Genomic DNA, 18,639 nt, shown 5'->3' on the forward strand with positions numbered 1-18,639 from the left:
TATGAATTTGGTCAAGTTGCATTGTCACGAGGAGGTCACTATATTGAAGATGCGAACTTTCAGCAGTAACAAAATCTTGTTGATATTTGTTGCAGTGGCTAATCGTTTTAAACTAAGTTGCTCTTCCTGCTGAGTACGTGATGGTCGATAAGCAGCTAAGCGTAACAGCATTAGTGAAAGCAGGTCAGACGGAAATGATGGGAATTATGGCAACATAATTGAATTGAAGTTGTTTTGCCCCGCAATGACAGCGCGTGGGCACAGCATCAGGAGTAAGCATCACTGCCTGTATAGGAATGATATTGTCGTACCATAAACGATATCATTGAAGTTAGTCGTTGTATCAACTACCGATAATGTGTTTTTATTGTTCTATAGGAGGGATTCTGCGTGAGCTTTGCTCAGCCTCTGAAATCATTGGTGGCACCAAATATACTTGACTTTTTGAACTGAGCGATTCAAATTAAGCACCGTGTAGCTGTGGGTCTCGCAACAGAACAGAACTGGCACATGAGAATGTCTTCGTATAAAAATTATGTCGCGTTTTATCTTCACTTGAGTTGCACTTTCAATACCGTACTCAGCTTAGTTGATTATCTATAGTTATATATAGCATTTACCCTTTGCAACGTTTATTTACTTGTAGGAAAACTTAGGCCATATTAATTAATTCAAATGACAGGCCCGTTCAGCGGTTGCCAGCACGCATATGCGAAATTCCAAACCAGCGCATCCAAAACAAATTGGCCCCAATTTTAACACCTCGGATGCCTGTTATAAGAAGTTCTCACCAACACCAACTCAGTATGGTACTATGCAGGGTGTCCCAGCTAACTTTAGCCAGCGTTTAAAGATATGCCGCCGCACTCTAAGACAACACGACCAAATGCATGTTGCTGGCTATTGTATGGAGCCACTCATACTGTTTTTTTTTAATTGGGCTCAGTTGCATAATTAGTCGTAATTAGTTAACCAACTTCACAAGCAACGAAGATAAGAGAAAAATTCCAATGAGAAAGTTGTAGAACGGTCCGCGAAACGTCCAACTGAACAGTTTCTAACTTTCCAACCATTACCAATTAGCCTTTTTAGCTCACTGCCGATGCCCGCGATGTACAAAAAAATGCCCCGTGGTATGCGCGCTTGCGCGCAGTGATTGCAGCGCTCTCAAACGTTCCGCCCAACAAACCAACAGCTCATCTAGCCGGGTGTGCTGCTGCTTAAAAGGTGACGTGGCTGCGACACAGGTGCTGGCTGTGCGATTTACGCGAGCGCAAAGCGATAAGGACTGTGTCTGCTTGTCGCTATCATGAACCGCCGTAAGGGAACCATACCGCTGGCGTATACTTCGCACAACGAACTGCTGCGTCGCTGCCCTATCGTCTTTTAAGCGGCAGCACACCGGGCTAAATGGTCCGCTCGTTCATACGCGGAACGTTTGAGAGCACTGCAATCGTGGATCGCAAGCGGCCATATCACGTGGTATTCTGTTGTATTTCGCGGGCATCTGTAGTGAGCGAAAAAAAAGCTAATACATAATGGATAGAAAGTTAGAAACTGTTTATTCGGATGTTTTCCGAGGCGTTCTACAACTTCCTCATTGTAATTCTTCGTCTACCATCGTAGCTGGCAAAGTTGGTTAATTAATCTCGACTAATCATGCAATTAAGCACAATACGAAAAATAGTGCGACTCATTCCATACTATAGCCAGCAACATGCATTTGGTCACGTCGTCTTAGAGTGCCGCGGCGTGATATTAAACCCTGGCTAAAGTTAGCTGGGACGCCCTGTATATAAACGGATGATCTAATCTGCAGGAATTTGAGACCACGGTGCCTTTCTGATCCATTCTCTGCTGAAATTATATTCAGTTCCATTTATTTCTCAGAAAATTCTGGCTGGATGCCTGGACTAAAAGCTGTAGGCATACAGCTTGACGAGGCCCAGGCAGCCGTTACAAGACATTGGAGCAGACTCAGTTGAAAACCTTAACATGCACAAAGAGAAGAAAAAAAGGCGAACACTTAGTCAGGTTACAATATTCACAAAAACAGGACAGCCAGCAATTTTCACAAAAATTATGCACACTCGTCCAAAAATTATGGGAACTCATTTCACTGTCACAACCTGTTAGATGCCGCTAGGTGGAGACTCCCGTATCTTTACAGAAACCTAACTTCTAAGGAAAAAAAGAAAATATCCATTCAGTTGAGTTTACACATTCATGACTTACTGAAGAGGCACCGGCTTGCATTTGCGACATGCAGGCGGAATTCGATTGTCATAATGTCGAAATGTTCTTCTTTATTTTTTTCATGAGGCTATCTTGCGTAGGGCGCAGTGCACCTGTTTCTGATTTTTGCACTCAGGACCATTGCTCCGTACAATAATCCCCGTCTGAATCAAAACACGATCCTGGAATTCGCCAATGCCATGGAAAAGAGAACTAACCCAGGTGCTATTGAAAACTGCTGACAATGCGAGCAGATTCCATTCGCGGTTTAAGGCAACCACGCACCGGCACAGGTGAAAATCTTGCGGGAACGGCGGGACACGCGCTAGCGACGTGCATTGCACGATACACCGCTAAGTTATTATAAGTGCGCATGCCAAGAAGATGAACCCATTGACGTTAAAGAACCTTAATTTATTGCACATTGCAGGCCCGCTGTATAGGGAATTCAGTAAGAGAAGTACTAAAGATATATATTTTCAGAGTAAACACAATACGCGAAAGTCAGCACGGAATGATTAAGAACTAAAATGTCCTGAAGGGTATCTACCAAAGTACGTCGTTATATCCAAAAACATAATTTATCACGAAGTCTGAAATCCACGCGCAACAATTAGCAGCCTCTTTGTCGAGAGCAAATATATGTGTAAGCATGAACTACACTGCAGATAAAGCTTAGCAAATTTACGGTTCATTGATGGTGGTACAACAGCGCTTTAGTATCGGCTGCAGGTCCTTTACCTGCTGGACATGCCACCGCCTTCTATTCTTCATGTCTGGCAGCGCACTTGACCTTCTTGGCTGCCTTCGCAGCTTGACGAGCCACCGCCGTCAGTCATTTCTCTATCAGCCGGACTGCGCGCTCAACGTCCTTCGCCGCTTTTGCTGCTTTACGCATCGCCGCGTTCAGGCGTTCGCCCATTTTCGTGCTCGACAGCACTCTCAGAGTCTCCCGCTGCTTTCTCAGTCTGACGTGTCGTATAGCGTCTGTCCACTCTTTGGTCTTAGCGATGCGTTCGGGCGCTTTCTCACCTTTGTGTGCGGATGCGTCACGCTACCGTTGACGACAAGCGAGCCTTCTTTTTATAGACTGATTCGCCGTGCTCTAGAGAGCATTAGCAGCTTCAGAACTGCCTCCCAGCATTTGAAAGCACAGGGCGAACGGATGACAGATAACAAAGACAACGACTTAGCCGCCAGTAGCGCGAGATGTTGCGGTGAAGATTTAGTTGTCGGCGGGATCGGGAAATGAAGCTTTTCTATTCGCACTAGATCTGGTTCGAATCACATTCGGGGCTATATGATATGGGAAAGTTTTATTCTTTGCTCGATATACTGGTTATGAGAGGGATCTTTGCCCTGAAGTGGGCAGTTCAGGCTGCTGATCGATGGTGATGGACGCCATTTGGAAGGAACAGTCATTAATGTTTGTTAAAGCTTCGGCTTCAAGTTCGGGCCGATGCTCGCCTGAGTGTGCCGAAAGTGGAAACTGTAGCATTTTATTCTTTAAAAAACTAACTATAACGAAAAAGAAGCAAAAAAAGGTGCACTACATTTAACCGAAGTCGTGACTCTGGAGAGCGGAGGAGATGTGGTTGCTACGTACCAGATGTTTCAGGGAAGCCTGCTATTAATTTTGAAGTAGGCTTGGCTGTAGCTGAGGCGGGGCAGCCAAGGTCACGTGCCGTAAAAACAGCCTATGCGGAGAAATTGGCGACGTCATCAAAGTAAGGAAAACATCGTGCCGGCTCCTTAAAGGGCAACTGCACAGGTTTTAGAAATTGACGAGCAATAAGGGGTTGAATGTTTGAAACTTGCAGGTAAATCATGCGTAGTCTTTTCGGGCTAGCACTCGAAATGGTGACGTAATCGCCGATTGACACCGCGACGGCCTTCAAGCTTCTTCCCAGCGTACAGCGCCAAGTGGGGGGGGGGGGGGGGGGGGGGGGGGGGGGGAGGCGCATCACGGCGCTACCGACGGTTCCCGTAGATTTTAAACTCAAGCGCTTGTTTTCGTGGAAGAGGTCCAACGCCACCGAAGGCAAATGCCGCAAAGAGCGGTTGGCTTGCATCCAACGAGGCACGACAAGTTGCTGTTGGCGGAAGCGGAAATTTGAAATCTTACCTTAACCCGCCGCGGTGGCTCAGTGGTTAGAGCGCTCGGCTACTGATCCGGAGTTCCCGGGATCGAACCCGACCGCGGGCTGCGTTTTTATGTAGGCAAAACGCTGAGGCACCCGTGTGCTGTGCGATGTCAGTGCACGTTAAAGATCCCCAGGTGGTCGAAATTATTCCGGAGCCCTCCACTACGGCACCTCTTTCTTCCTTTCTTCTTTCACGCCCTCCTTTATCCCTTCCCTTACGGTGCAATTCAGGCGTCCAACGATATATTAGACAGATACTGCGCCATTTCCTTTCCCCCAAAACCAATTATTATTATTATTATTAAATCTTACTTTCTGTGACGGCACACCAAGCTTTTCCGCACTCCTTCATGGCTGTGAGGAGAAGCCTGAAATTTAATCGTCTTTTACTTCACTTTTTTAAACACTAGCTCAAAAACTGTTGGCATGCTTCCCCTGCAGCCTATATAGATTTGAATCCTTGAATAGCGCGGAATTCTAAAGAAGTAATGCAGTTGCCCTTTAACGCAACCACCAACAGCAACAGACTCCAGGTATGTTACAAGCAATGCACTTGGCCCATCAGAGAATAAAAATATAAATTCTTTTGTTCGCCCTAGATTTGTTTCAAACGTTGCTGTTGATGGCCTCTTACTGCATGATTCGACTTAAGTCGTGGGGTCTCTCTTTTGAAATTTTAATTTTTTCTCCATATTGCGTTTAATATCGGTGCAGGATATGTAAGCATCCTGTAGCCTTCCATGAATGTCGGCGAAGCTGCAGCTTCCTTCTGCTATGAAGTTACTGACGGCAAATTATTTGTATCTTCGTATGCAATCTTCACCAGTAACGACGTAAATCATTACTGCGAATTTATGCACAGGACAAGTACATTCAACATGTTTAGTTTCGACTGGGACATGTTAGTTACTGAAACATAACTATATGAGAAGCAAGAACAGCTACGAAATCAAGTCCAATTATTTCCTTTTTACAGCATGGTGGTGCAATTCAATGATATACTGAAGGAGGTCCCATACCTATATAACCGTAAAGGGGTTCTCTAGTAGTTTATTCAGTAAATATAATAGGTGGACATAACTCGGATTGCGCTGACATGCGCTAGGCGAAACTTGCGCATTTATTTCTGCTAATTTGTTATATTGCGGCCGGATATAGTTGCTTGTTCAGTTTTGCTCTCTTATAGCCGTATATACCTTGGTGTTCCAGCGAAATTGAACCAAAATTTTTTAAAATAGTTTTTTTATGTACGAAGGCAGCTTCTGCGGCACAATAATACCTGCGTTGGCGGACATCAGAAAACACGTAGATAAAGTTAACTAGTTAGCCGCTTAACAAATTTCTGATAGTTAAATTTCTAACCATAACATTTAGGCTACTGGTTGCAATTAGAGACTTGTCGCAAGTCGTTTGGAATAGCCATATCGGTTTCTGTAATTTCGAAAACGTGATTACCCTCGGTGCTGTGGCGCCACAAAATTTGGCTTTTTCGACTAGTTACGTGCACTGGAGGGGTCGCTTTGCCTGCATGCTTCACGCAAGCGCATGCATTTTTGTACGATGCCGCAAAAGCCACCTCCATGCCTCAAAAAGCGTACTGATAAAAATTTTGGTTCCCTTGCGCTGAAACACCCGGTATATATCTCCCAGAGCGTGCAGCGTTTCTTCATAAAGTCAGTGTTGCCTGATACATTTTAAATATCTGCTTGACAGACTAGGGGGATCATTTTGTGTATGGAAGCAAGAATCGCTTTTCCAACGCAAGAAGTAAGAGATGGACGGCGCCATGTTGTAAGGAGCGCCCAGAAATTAGTCTCTGCAGCTCTCACTTCTTTCTGCTCCTAACGCGGTTGATTGGTTTACTAAATGACATTGCGACTAAGTTTTCGTTGCGGAAACAGATTCGGATGATGAAGGAAATAATTCATTGGACATAAATGCGTAATGTATCTTTTTTGAATAATGCTGCGATTACTTTAAAGTGGAAGCGTGTGGCGTGCGCGAATTCGTAAATTTGTTGAGTCATTATTGTTAATTTTGTCAAATGGGGGTTCTATGTATACAACTTGAATACATAGAAAAGCACAACACACAACACACAAAAAAAACAACAGAACACAACAGAAAGATTTCTGTTGTCACGACGGGTCTTCCTGTAGTATATTGGGACCTGACAACAGAAATTCTTGTAGTAACACCAGGTATTTCTGTAGCACTGAGCAGCCTCTTGTCCTAACGACAGAGCCATTTCTGTAGCAAAAACAGGCAAGTTCGCAATACTACCGAAAAAGTTGTCGTCCAGACAAGGCCACAAAAATTCCTGCTGTATTTTGTTACCGGCTCTGTCGTATTTGTATCAGACAAATTTCCAGATATTTCTCGACACAGGGACACAACGCGTCTCTGAAGGGGACATACTATGCGTACCATATGTCATCATTGTCAGTTTCTCTGAATGCAGGGCAAGAATCTTGACGTTTTGCCGACGCTATTAAAAATTTAACAAATGATCGCTACCACGCACCTGTGATTGCGCAATTATGCAGGCTGTTTTCGATGGTGCGTACACTGTAAAAAAAGTGTGTAAAATTACAGGCGTTTTTGCAGAAATTTACTGTTGCCGCACGGAAAAAATCTGTTACTGGAAAAAACAGAAAGGTGATCAAGCAAAAAAACAGACATTTTCTGTTTTTGACCGCCGTGGTCTAGTCACGTGCGTCTCTATTAAGAAGTAAGCTACGAATAATGCACCTGAACACCTTAAAAACATCCGTTTATTTTTTAAAGCCTAGAGTGTAGTAAACTAAATTTTTCGCACAACTAGTACTATGTGGTTGCTTTTGATGCGGAGCTGCACTTCGCAAGATGACTTCAGCATGAAGAGGGGCTTGGTGTCTTCGTGCATCGATTTATTCGTTTCATTTGGAAAGGTGAGTGAACAAACAATCTCTGCCACTTGATACAGACAGTGTGATTTGCTTTGTGTCACCGGTGGAAATCTCTAAACTATATTGTAGATGTTGCGTGCGATGGAGGTGGATTACTGTAGCGAAATATTAAGGCATGGGCACATAGCTCGCATCTCACTAAATAGCGGGAAAGCCCTAGCCCTGCGTAACTTTCATCCTCCGCCTTGCGGTTTCAAGCTGCCTACGCTCCGTAAACTGTTCATGGTGAAGGTGCAGCTTTGACACGCAGTTAAAAGTTAAAACGAACAGGACGAGCGCTCACGCGCGAATCACTTGCCGCCGCGGACGCCGCCGTAGCGGCAAGCGTCGTGTGTCTATTCCATATTTCATTGTGCTAGCTTCTAAATCGTGCCGCGGCCTCGCTACCGCAACCACGCAGCCCTTAATTTTCATCGCATTCACGATTGCCTTTAAAGGCTATCTGAAATCTTTGCAGCGTGTTTTAACGTGGTGTGTGCGTTAAATATGAGATCTGCCAGGGCTCGGGTTCTCGCTTGAGCTTCGACTCGCGGCATTGGCCGCCGCGCCGACTGTCGTCATTCGGCCGGCGCACCGGCCACTCGCGCGAGCCGAACCAGTCTCGCGAGATTCCAGCCCTGCGCCGTTGCCTGCGCCAGCTTGTCGTTTCGAATGCAGCGGCATCGCATCTTGCTCACGCGGAGCTACGGCTTAGCGGAGGCCGTTCGGCTCACGGTATCTTTGAACTCACGAGTGTTCAGACTCTGCATGCGTACGTGAACTTTCTCGAGTAAACAAAGCTGCGGTCTTGGCCCTTGCCTAGCTGTCGACAAGCAACGTCGACCCGGAGGTGGATCGTTCGTTTCCAGCTTTGCGGTTGCTACGCGGCCTGCGCTCCCCCGTGTATTGCGGTGGAGCATGTCTTCGCCTCAGTAGGCTCGGCGGCCTGGTCGCCGCCGCTGTATCGGCATAAGCGTCAAATAGATTCCACACGGCTTTTGCTATGGCTGTGAAATATAATCTGAAAATTTTAATGTTGAATATGCTGTTTGATCTGTTTGTCGGCTAATGAGACTACCATATTGGACTATATCACGTATTACGGACAGTTCTGGACGGTGAGATGCATGTTATGCGGGGAACGGGTCGTCGGTCACCCGCACGTGTCAGTTCTCTTCGGAGGCTGGCGCAGAATTGCAAACGGCGTAGATGCTTGACAGCATGCTTAAATTACAATGAAATGAACACTACCTGAACTCGAGGTAGTAAAGGACTAAATACTGACACTTAATTACCGACCCTTAATTAGCGATAAACAAAGTGAATAAAATGGCTATAAATGCTCCGAATGTAATCAGACGAACGGTATTTGACCTGGAGGTAGTAAAGGAGAAATGGTGACCTCTGATAAGTGACCCTTCATTAGTCAAAAGCAATTAGGGAATTAAATTACCAGAAAATCAACCAAATCAACAGTACTTGAACTTGACATAGTAATTTAACAATTAGTAGTACCTGACTAGTGACCACTAATTAGTGAAGAGTAATTAGTGACTTAAATAACCAAAATTCTCCGAATGTAATCAAATTAACAGTACTTGAACTGGACATTGCAGAGAACTAAATATACTTGTATTGAATAAAACTGATTACTTATAATCAGTTTTGGTCCAGTTTGGCTGAGGTCAATTTTTGGGTGAACCATGCTGAAATTTGGCGGTGGCCCGGGCACCAAATTCCAAGTTAACTCATGTTCGGGTCATGGTTGACCCTGGTTATGGCTATCATGTATAGGCACAGTGTCATCACTATGCTTGGCTAACTGTTATAGTGTTCCTATGCAGCTGCTGCTATGCAGCTGCTTCACAAGTAAGCAAGAGCAGAATTTTCTTGGGGTAGGAACCTCCGGATTAGTGCTTTCGCGCTAAAAAACTGGCAGAAATGCATTCACAACCTGAGCGGAAGGCTCCCGGCCTTTGTAAAGTAGTAGATACTAACTTAAGGCATCCGCAATCACGCTGCAGCTCAGTCAAGAGAGCCTGTAACTAAGCCAAAATAAAACCGCAATCATCACGCACTAGTGCATGGCCGCGGTATTCAAAGCAAATGCGACGATAGAAGTACAACGTGGACTAGCTAACACTGATCATCCATTTACTTTGCGTGACAGATGCATATATCAGAGAACAAGCCTAAATAACAGCTCCTATGTAAGGCACTGTTTGGGTTTCAGTATAAAAAAAGAAAACGACTTCTACCATGTTCAGGACAGGTGTGTTCAAGCTTATGTATTCAAATGCATGCTGTTCACAGTACAAATTAGTATCTACGGTGCTGCTATACTAATTGGTTGAAAGTCAGCATGCGAGGCGTCTCCCAATTAATGATTGATCATACTGAGCTCAAGGCAATTTTTATCTAACGTATGTACAATCGTGGTAGCGCAGGAAGGATGAGCATCACGATCGACAAAAAATGTACAATTAAGGCGACGCGTTAAAGCTGAAAAATAAGAAAGGTGGCTTACTTCCTGCTGTGGCGGCAAGAACTAGTGGCGCAGGTTAAGTGCACATCTCCCGTACTCCCATACTCTCCCAGTTTCTATCCTTGTATAGCTAACAATCTTAAAGTTATGTGAATAATAATTTAATTATTTCCATTCTGGTTTTTTCAGCGATGTACTCCTGCAGCATATGCAGCAACATTACTTCGTCCCTCTCTTCCTTCTACAAGCACATCGCTTTGCACAAAAATGTGAACCAGTTCCGCGTCAAGTGCCCTTTTCGAAGTTGTTGAAAGACGTTCCGTAAAGTCGGCAGCGTGTACAGCCACATATGCCGTGAACACAGACAAGCACGACGTGCAGAAGGCGAAAGCCGCAGTGCTATAACTGTTCACAGATGTGACTTCGTGTGCTCTGTGGATGCCTGCATTCAGCTCTGCAAAGATTATAAATCTCTTGTGTCACACTTGAAATGTCACATTACCGAAGGGACAGAGGTGAAGTGCCCATTTCAGAACTGCAGCAAAGCGTACAAGAACAAGGCTTCTTTCTCCTCCCACCTTTCACGCTACCACGTAAAGGCCACAAACTCAGCTCCACAATCGCAGGTTCAAACTATGGTCAGTGCAATTGCTTCAGAAGCTGTCACAGGAAATATTCAAGCTGCTGAGAACTCCTGGGACAACGAGCTTGAAGAAGCTCCAATTGCAAGTACTCATGAAGGTTCCCCCAGAGACTGCCAGGAAACATGCAGTGACGAAGTTACTGATGCTTTCGCTCATCTATACCTGAGATTGCTGTCAGAGCGTCACGTTCCTTCATCCACTGTGCAGCTGATAGCAGAGGCTATATATGACATTCAGACCGCTAATGTTTCGATGATGACTTCCATTCTTAAAGCTAGGCTCAAACATGTTGTGTGCAGTGAAGAAGTTGACAAGATAATCGACGAAGCTTTTGAAGCAGATCTTGTCTTAGCTGTGCACAGAGATCCGGGTGGTGTGTTCCGCAGTAAGCACACCCGTAACTTGTATTTCAAGAAACGCTTTCTCTTTGTGGAGCCTGTTACAATACTACTGGGAAGAAACAAAAGAAATAGGGATGCAACATTCTACTACGTGCCAGTATTAAAAACACTGGAGGCCATGCTAGAAAATGAAGCTGTGGTTAAGCAGTGTGATGAACTCTTACCAAACACCAACAGAGTAATGAAAGACTTCACCGATGGCAGTGTTTTCAAGTCTATTTTACTTTACAAGGATCATCCAAAAGCGTTAAAGCTAATTCTTTTCCAGGATGCTTTCGAAGTCGTAAACCCACTCGGTTCTGCGAAGAAGAAGCACAAGCTGCTTGCAGTTTATTTAATTCTTGGCAATCTTTATTCATGGAAGAGATGCTCAACTGACTCCATCAAGCTCTGCTTGCTTTGCAGTGAGACTTACTTTAAATACTTTGGTCAAGACAAAATATTTGCACCCCTGATTGATGATCTGAAAAAGCTCGAAGCAGGCACAGTCGTCACTACAAAGGGCACACGTCTGATTGGCACAGTGTGCGCAATCCTCGGTGACAATCTTGGAAGCCATGGAATTGGTGGCTTTGTTGAAAACTTTAGCAATGCAACACACATCTGCAGGTTTTGTTTGGCGGAAAGAAGAGACCTCTTCTCTCCACTTGCATTGTCAGGTGTATTCGAGCTCAGAACACCAGACAATTACAACAGTGCTGTCCTAACCTTAGCAGCCGATAGCTCCTTAAGTGCAGAAAAGGGAGTAAAGTTTAGGTCTTTGTTCAACGATCTGAAGTATTTCGACGTTTGTGCACCAGGGCTTCCCCCTTGTTTGGCACACGATCTTTTTGAAGGCATAGTGTCATTCGACCTTTCTTTGTATATACAATATTTTGTCACGGTTTGTGAGTGGATTTCTCTAGAGGATCTCAATAACCGTATAGGTGGCTTTCCTTTTAAGCGCAGCGACCTCAATGACAGACCATGTGAGGTTCCTGTAAAGAAATCACTTGGAGGCCATGCTATTCAGAACTGGAATATGGTTCGTTTTCTTCCCCTCTTCCTAGTCGGTTCCGTTCAGTCTACAGAGAATGAGGTCTGGAAGCAGGTTCTGTTGCTGTCAGAAATTGTTCTTTTAGTTACTGCGCCAGCAGTTACAAGTGCAATGGCTATGAGGCTCCAAGATATCATCGAAGATTACATGACAAGCAGAGCAGCTCTGTTCCCAAATATTCCATTGAGGCCAAAACACCATTACCTTCTTCACTATCCAATGCTTATTATGCAGTTTGGTCCCCTGATCAGATTGTGGACAATGCGATGCGAGAGCAAACACAGCTACTTCAAGAAATGTGCTAGAAATTGTCAAAATTTCAAGAATTTGACGTTGACTTTATCTCAGCGGCATCAGCTTTTCCAAGCTTACAAGAACACAGGAAGCAGTACTGACGTTCTCGACAATGCATCTACTTTCATGATCAGCCTTTGCAGTCTTGAAATTCAGAACGAAGTTCGGGAAGTTGTTTCTGATGAAGGGGAAATTTTCTCAACACAGCAAGCAACTATTCGGGGTCTGTTGTATGAGTGCAAAATGCTAGTTGTAATGTCACGGCAGAACGGCGAACTAAAGTTTGGGGAAATACAGCTGATCCTGTCGAAAGATGCCCGGCATTTTTTTCTTGTAAAAACTGTTAGTACATCGTATGAACCAGGAATGCAGTATTTTAACATCTTAAGTAATGACGGTCCAATCAAGTGCATTGAGCTCGACAGCTTGCTTGACAACACACCATTAATCCAGTACAACCTTGCCCGCTGCAGTTATCCTGTTTTTGTTTTGAAGCATGGATTACTTGATGGAGTTTGAACTGCATTTCAGATAGCTGCAATGGAGTTGGAACAACGAATTTCCAACTGGCTGCCAGCCCTGGACAAGGAGATTGTAGAGCTGACAGTCCAGAAGCTGCAGCAATGTGGTGTAGAGTCCCTGGAACATCTGAAGTATGTGGTTGAAGAGGATTTGCAATTTTTAAAGCCCATCAGCAGAAGGATTCTTCTTGAAAGGTTTCACTCAGCGGCTACGCCCAACCCACCAGTGTCACTTTCTCCCAACGACATTCAATCGCCTACAAGCACACAGTGTGCAAGCTTTTCTACACCTTGGGAGGTTTTCCCACCACAGCTTATGAAGGCTTGCCAAGAAGGGAAGCGTCCAGTAAAGAGCGACTTGAATGAAATGGTACGACTTGTGAGTGACCATATTCTTGCCATAAACAGGAAGCCAGGTCGCAAGATCTTGAGGGCTATCGCAGCTGAAATTGTGAGCCATTACCCGAAGACATTCGAGGACACCCTAAATGGGGCAGTAATTGGCTCGGGTATTGAGACACTCTTGTGGAAACTTGAAAACTGTGTTAACAACAAACGAAGGCCAAGCTCTGAGCAGCCACATCAGTTCGAACCGGACGATGAACTGGACTTGAGTGTCAAACGAGTGAAGATTCAGAGAGACTCATATGGGTGTGTGGCATGGCAACCAAAGCTTCCATCTGACGAGACTGCTGACTCACAGGAGAAGAAAAAAGACGACTTGCTGTCGCAGTTCAGGCTTGCGTTTCCAGATGAGACCATGGTTGCACAGCTCATGTCAGAGACTTATGCATCACAACGTCAGCTTATCAATGCATCCAAAAATATTCGAGACATTGAGCGAAGCTGGCCATTTCTGTTTCAGGCAAAGCACCTGACCAACCACGTAAACATCTTGCTAGGCTCAAATGTTGCAAAGACTTTCGATGACCGACTAAAGACTGTTGGACGGCAAGTTTTTCGTTACGCACACAGCCAAGTAAAAAAAGAATGTGTGAAGTCTTGTCTCCAAGAAATAGAAGCTGCCAAAACTAACAGGAAGTCAATGGCAGTTGAATACGAAGCCATGCCACTACTACTGCTCGCAATCTTCGGAGAAGACAAAGAGCTGTTTTACAAGCTAACAGAGGTAAAAACTGATAAATGTAGTTGGCATTATTTCCTTGCAGTCGTCGCACGTTAATGCACAATGTGAAGTGTCCCATTAATTTTTTCCTCCCAATAATCAAGTCAGCGCTGCCTTTTATAACAGTAGTGCAGTGATTGTTTTACCCACGTCTCTAACATTTGTACTGAGATAACAGAAAAATCTGGAAGTTTTATGTCAACCTTGCCCATAAACAAAAATTTATCCTCAAAGCCAGCAGACTTGCTGCGGTGTGTTTTAGCGTGCGACGCAATGGTAACTCATATTTAAGTGAAATGGCGTCTGTGTTGAGGACTTAAGGCAACATTTTTTTTTATTACATGCCATTGACTGATCCTAATGCTAATGCACATGTGAATTGGATTTTTCATATAAGGAGATGGCCAGCGACGATGACTTGGGGGATCTGCCAAGCTGTCCTTTCATCTGCGCGAAAGGTAAGATACTGATGACTGACTAAAGGGGCAGTTCTTAAAAAAATTGCTGAAAAATGCACTAAATGGTGCTACCTTGTCCGAAATGCAAATCTTTATTTTATTAGACAAATGTATGCAATTTATTAAAAGACACTTCCCGCTGATTGAAATGCTTAATGAGTATTGCTGGCTCGATGTGCCTATCATATATAGGTCAATGCAATCTTCATCGTTATCCCTTCCTCGTTATTCACTTATCCTCCTAAACCTAATGGTGATGGACCCACCCCTCTGAATAAAGACTTTACGTGTAACTGAAAGACATAATAAAAAAAAGAAGGACAAAGCGAATAATAATGCTTCCTTCCAACTCTTTTCCAGGATGGACTTTTCTCACTGCTAATTCATACACAATCTGCGTGGACACCCATCCAGTGCTTCATGCATCGAAGCCAGACGAGGCCTTCAAGCTGCTGTTCTTTGCCCATTTTGCTTTTAACATCCAGTACCAGAAGGAGACGAGCCTGTGCTTGGAATTCACACAGAGGTAAGAACTGAAGCCAATGTTCACTCACCTGTACACTTGCCTGACGTCACAGCACGCCCTGTGCAAATGCATACTGCAGTCTGCCAATCTTCCTGAACCTTATTTAGAAAAGCGGTTACTACGCTGCTAAACTGAGTGTACGCGAAGAAAATGCACTTCAACTGAAAAGCTTTTTGAACAGTGTGCGTGTTCATCGAGAATATCATACTGTCAATGAAGTTTGCTTATAGAGGTGAAAGTTGGCATTTCTTCAGTTTGGCATTGAACTAGCACTGGGACGCAATAATGCTAAAGATATTTGGTAGTGTGCTGTAGTATAGGAGCAGCAGCGAAGAAAATTTGCTTTAAGGTAGGGAGTTTTAGCAACATTGTAGTACAAGAAATTAATAATTGATTTACCATTGACTGACGTAATAACATGCCCTCATTATCCAGTCTCATTTTTGAAAATATGTGTCAAACAGCGAGACGTCATAAAGAAACCTTTTATCTCTATAGTTAACAGTACAGCAGCAGCTTGGGATCACGCCTGTGTGCTGTCTATTAGTTCTGCTGGAAGGCTAATGCAAGAGCATACAGACAAGGATGCATTCTAGTAAATGTGAAGGTCTGAGATCAGGTATTTTGTTTGTTTTGTTATAATAAAGCACAACACCAAAAACAAAGCAAGTGACAAGCACGCAACTGTATTATAAACGTTAATTTTTTTTTAACCTTTGCAGCCTTTTATTTTAAAAAGTGTGAGAAATGCGCCGGTGCTTTCTATTGTGCTGGATTGTACTGCAAAGTGGACATTATGTACCTCATAAGGATGAATAATTAGACCATTAATCAGCTTAAATTAGCTAACAAACTTTACTATTTCTGCTTTTTAAAGGGAAGGTTGTATTGCAAAATTTATCTGGCAACATCGAAGGTTAGGCTTATTTTTAAATTTTGTTACTCGGCAATGTATTTCGAAGTATCGAAGGAAAGCTTGTTCAATTGGCTGGCCCACTTTACCTATCTATACAATGCCGTAACTGCGCATCGTATTCTTGCCGAAATCTAGTTAACTTATACATCATAAATATACACTAACTGTGCCTGTACTTGCTGCATGCATTAGAAGTGCGAGAAGCGATTTTTCTATGAATATGCAATGGTGGAAAGCTGACTCAACGAGCTTTCGTATGTGTATTTTTGTTGGTCAATGTCTGGAATGATACTGCCATTTAGGAGTATTTAAAAACAGCTCATATTCAAAGTTGACGACCATCAATTTTGCAACATAACCTACCTTGCTTCTGAGATGAAAAATAGAAAAGTCAGTCAAAGTTAATTATGTAACTACAGATACATTTGAGGCACCTAATGTCTGCCTTGCTGTACAGTCCAGCTCAGAAGACCACACCGATGTAGCTAAGTATTTAAAACATATCTTCAAAAGTGACAAAAATCACCCTGTATATAAAATATCAATCGGAAGGAAAAAAAATGTCTCTCCCGCTCTTTTTCTGCCGCATCTCACACACACACACTTAAGGTAATGGAATCGGGGTACGGATTTCAGGCTGTTTTTTATGAGAGAGGGGTGCGTCCTGACATGGCAAACCATTGTAGCAAGGTAGGCAAAAGAGACCTAACGTTTTATTAAAGCACGTTTCTCCTTGTTTTATCCGTTCAATCCTCCTCATTCATAGGGCCACATGTACTGTAGTGGCTATGAGTTCCTAGGGCGCATAAGCTACGAACTAGTCCGACACTTTTATCATTACCCACTGGATCAAAACCTCACTTGTGGAGATGAAAGTCGATCTCAAGTAATTCAATATGTGGTAGTAAAATGAGGTGATCACTGAGAAGCAAGGTGCTTAAATGACTTCAGTAGCATCCTAGATACTTCTGTTTCCAATGGTACCTGTATGACCGGAAACTCCAACACGTGCCTCGTAAACAATGACATTGTAGAAGCATCGTATGCTCTTTCCGCCCAGCACTGCCTGTGAGTCATGCTGATCTGTGGTTGTTGATAAAACGAATCTTGCTACTTTATCGCTATGAGGAGCTTGAAAAGAAGGTTTGAGCAGCAAAGTGATGCCTCACAAAGCTAGAGTTTTATTTCTGGGTGGGAACAGGTAAGATATTAGTGTTTTTTTTTACTTAGCTTTTAAGCCTCACAACGTAGCGGATCATATATGAGACCTGAATTTTTTTAACACATCCGCCCTTGTCAGAGTGGTTGTGGAAGTGTAGAACGAATATATTTTTGTCTTTCAACTATAAAAATTAAGTTTTTGTGCCTGGTCGTTAGTGATAGCTCGTGGCTCTTTGTTTCAGGGCTATTGCAGGTATTAATCCTGCAAGAGGAACGAAGGTGCAAAAGAATGGCGGGAAGCAGCACTGCCTGTCACCAAGAGTGGCTGCACTCGTAACGGCTTTGAAAGACTATGACTTTTAGATTTTTAGTTTCTGTTGCTTGTGTTGTATAACATTTTATTATGTTGGGCTCAGAAATAGTCTTCGAGCTATAGAAGACTGCTGATGCTGATGTGACTTTCGATTTAATAAAGTGTTCATTCATATCAAGCTGCTTGGCTTTTGGTTCTCAGGCAATGCTATACTGATGAAAATCAGTGTTGTGCAAACGTTTCATATTTAGATATTCTTAAATTACTTCACGCAACTTCCCTCGAGCAACGAATTATGTAATATCACACTTTCATTGGCATAAACGACGCAAAGATCGTATTTGTAATTTAATGAGCCCTTGTGCTTGCACAGAAACCGTATTTTGTGCGGGGAAAAAAATTGTAATAAAAGAACAACTAATAGTAAACAGAACATTGCAGGAATTTCAAATATATTTTCTGCAAACCAAAAAGAAAATTGTGTGTAAATTAACAGGGCAGCCAAAAACAGACAACTAAACTCAATTTGCAGTCACAGATTTTCTGTACATGATAGAAAAGAAACATTGTAAAATAACAGAATAACTGAAAACAGAGAAGTGAATTTCACAGATTTTCTGTACATGACAGAAAAGAAACACTGTAAAATAACAGAATAACTGAAAACAGAAAAATGAATTTCACAGACATTTTACAAGCTTTCAGTAAATAATGAGAAAGAAAAACCTGAAAATCGCAGACTTGCTTTGAAACAGAAAATGAAATTTCACAGAAATTTTACAGGGATTTTCGGTAAATGATAAAAATCTAACATTGTAAAATAACCGAAAAACTGAAAAACGGAAAACAGAACTGTACAGACATTTTCTGGCAGGACAGCTGCCAGAAAATGTCTGTTTTTTTTGGAAAAAATTTTTTACAGTGTACCCTCTCCGTCTAAAAAATTAAAATTTCTGCTTCACACTCTGAACAAATGGAGTAAAAAGGAGTAAAACTGCCCTCTAGCGCACACCCTTTTATAAAAGGGTGTTTACAATTTACCCCCTTTTTACTCCCATATAGATGTATTTGTGTTTAGAGTGTATGTTTGAAGAGAACTCGAGCGAAATTCGTGGCCACCGTGATCCGGACGTTGTTATCGCCGCAGGCGAGTTGGCGTTGTGTGCGTGGCAGCTCCAGAGAACAGTCTGCTATCGAGGTCTCCGCCACACTGCTTTTTTTTTCTGGTGTCGCCACTTTTTGAGTTCGCGCTTCGTTCGTTGCGTGTGTTTCTTCTGTCATTTGCGTTATGTAGTACAGCTCGCTATAACCAGGAAGCTGCACACGTGCGCTTCATAGTCTTTACCATTGCTCGCTTTGCACTTCCCTTCCATTTATACTTCCAAGCGAACACGTGTTTTAGTGCAGCTCCTACACACTAAACAATTTCTCACCCTTTAAGGGTGTAAATCA

General features: G+C 43.2%; 2 protein-coding genes across 3 annotated transcripts in view; both read left to right on the forward strand.

Moving 5' to 3' along the window:
- The window catches only part of LOC144111521 (uncharacterized), an 81,146-nt gene that overhangs the window by 42,806 nt on the left and 19,701 nt on the right, over positions 1–18,639 (forward strand). The gene's annotated exons all lie outside the window — the stretch shown is intronic.
- Positions 7,260–17,365, forward strand: LOC144111513 (uncharacterized). The gene is made up of 5 exons (XM_077644837.1): positions 7,260–7,309; positions 12,698–13,816; positions 14,211–14,271; positions 14,632–14,797; positions 17,117–17,365. The coding sequence occupies exons 2-5, from the start codon at positions 12,707–12,709 to the stop codon at positions 17,235–17,237; spliced, it is 1,458 nt and encodes a 485-aa protein (XP_077500963.1). The 5' UTR covers positions 7,260–7,309; positions 12,698–12,706; the 3' UTR covers positions 17,238–17,365.

Source organism: Amblyomma americanum, chromosome 11 (genome assembly GCF_052857255.1).
Source record: "Amblyomma americanum isolate KBUSLIRL-KWMA chromosome 11, ASM5285725v1, whole genome shotgun sequence".
Classification (NCBI taxonomy): domain Eukaryota; kingdom Metazoa; phylum Arthropoda; class Arachnida; order Ixodida; family Ixodidae; genus Amblyomma; species Amblyomma americanum.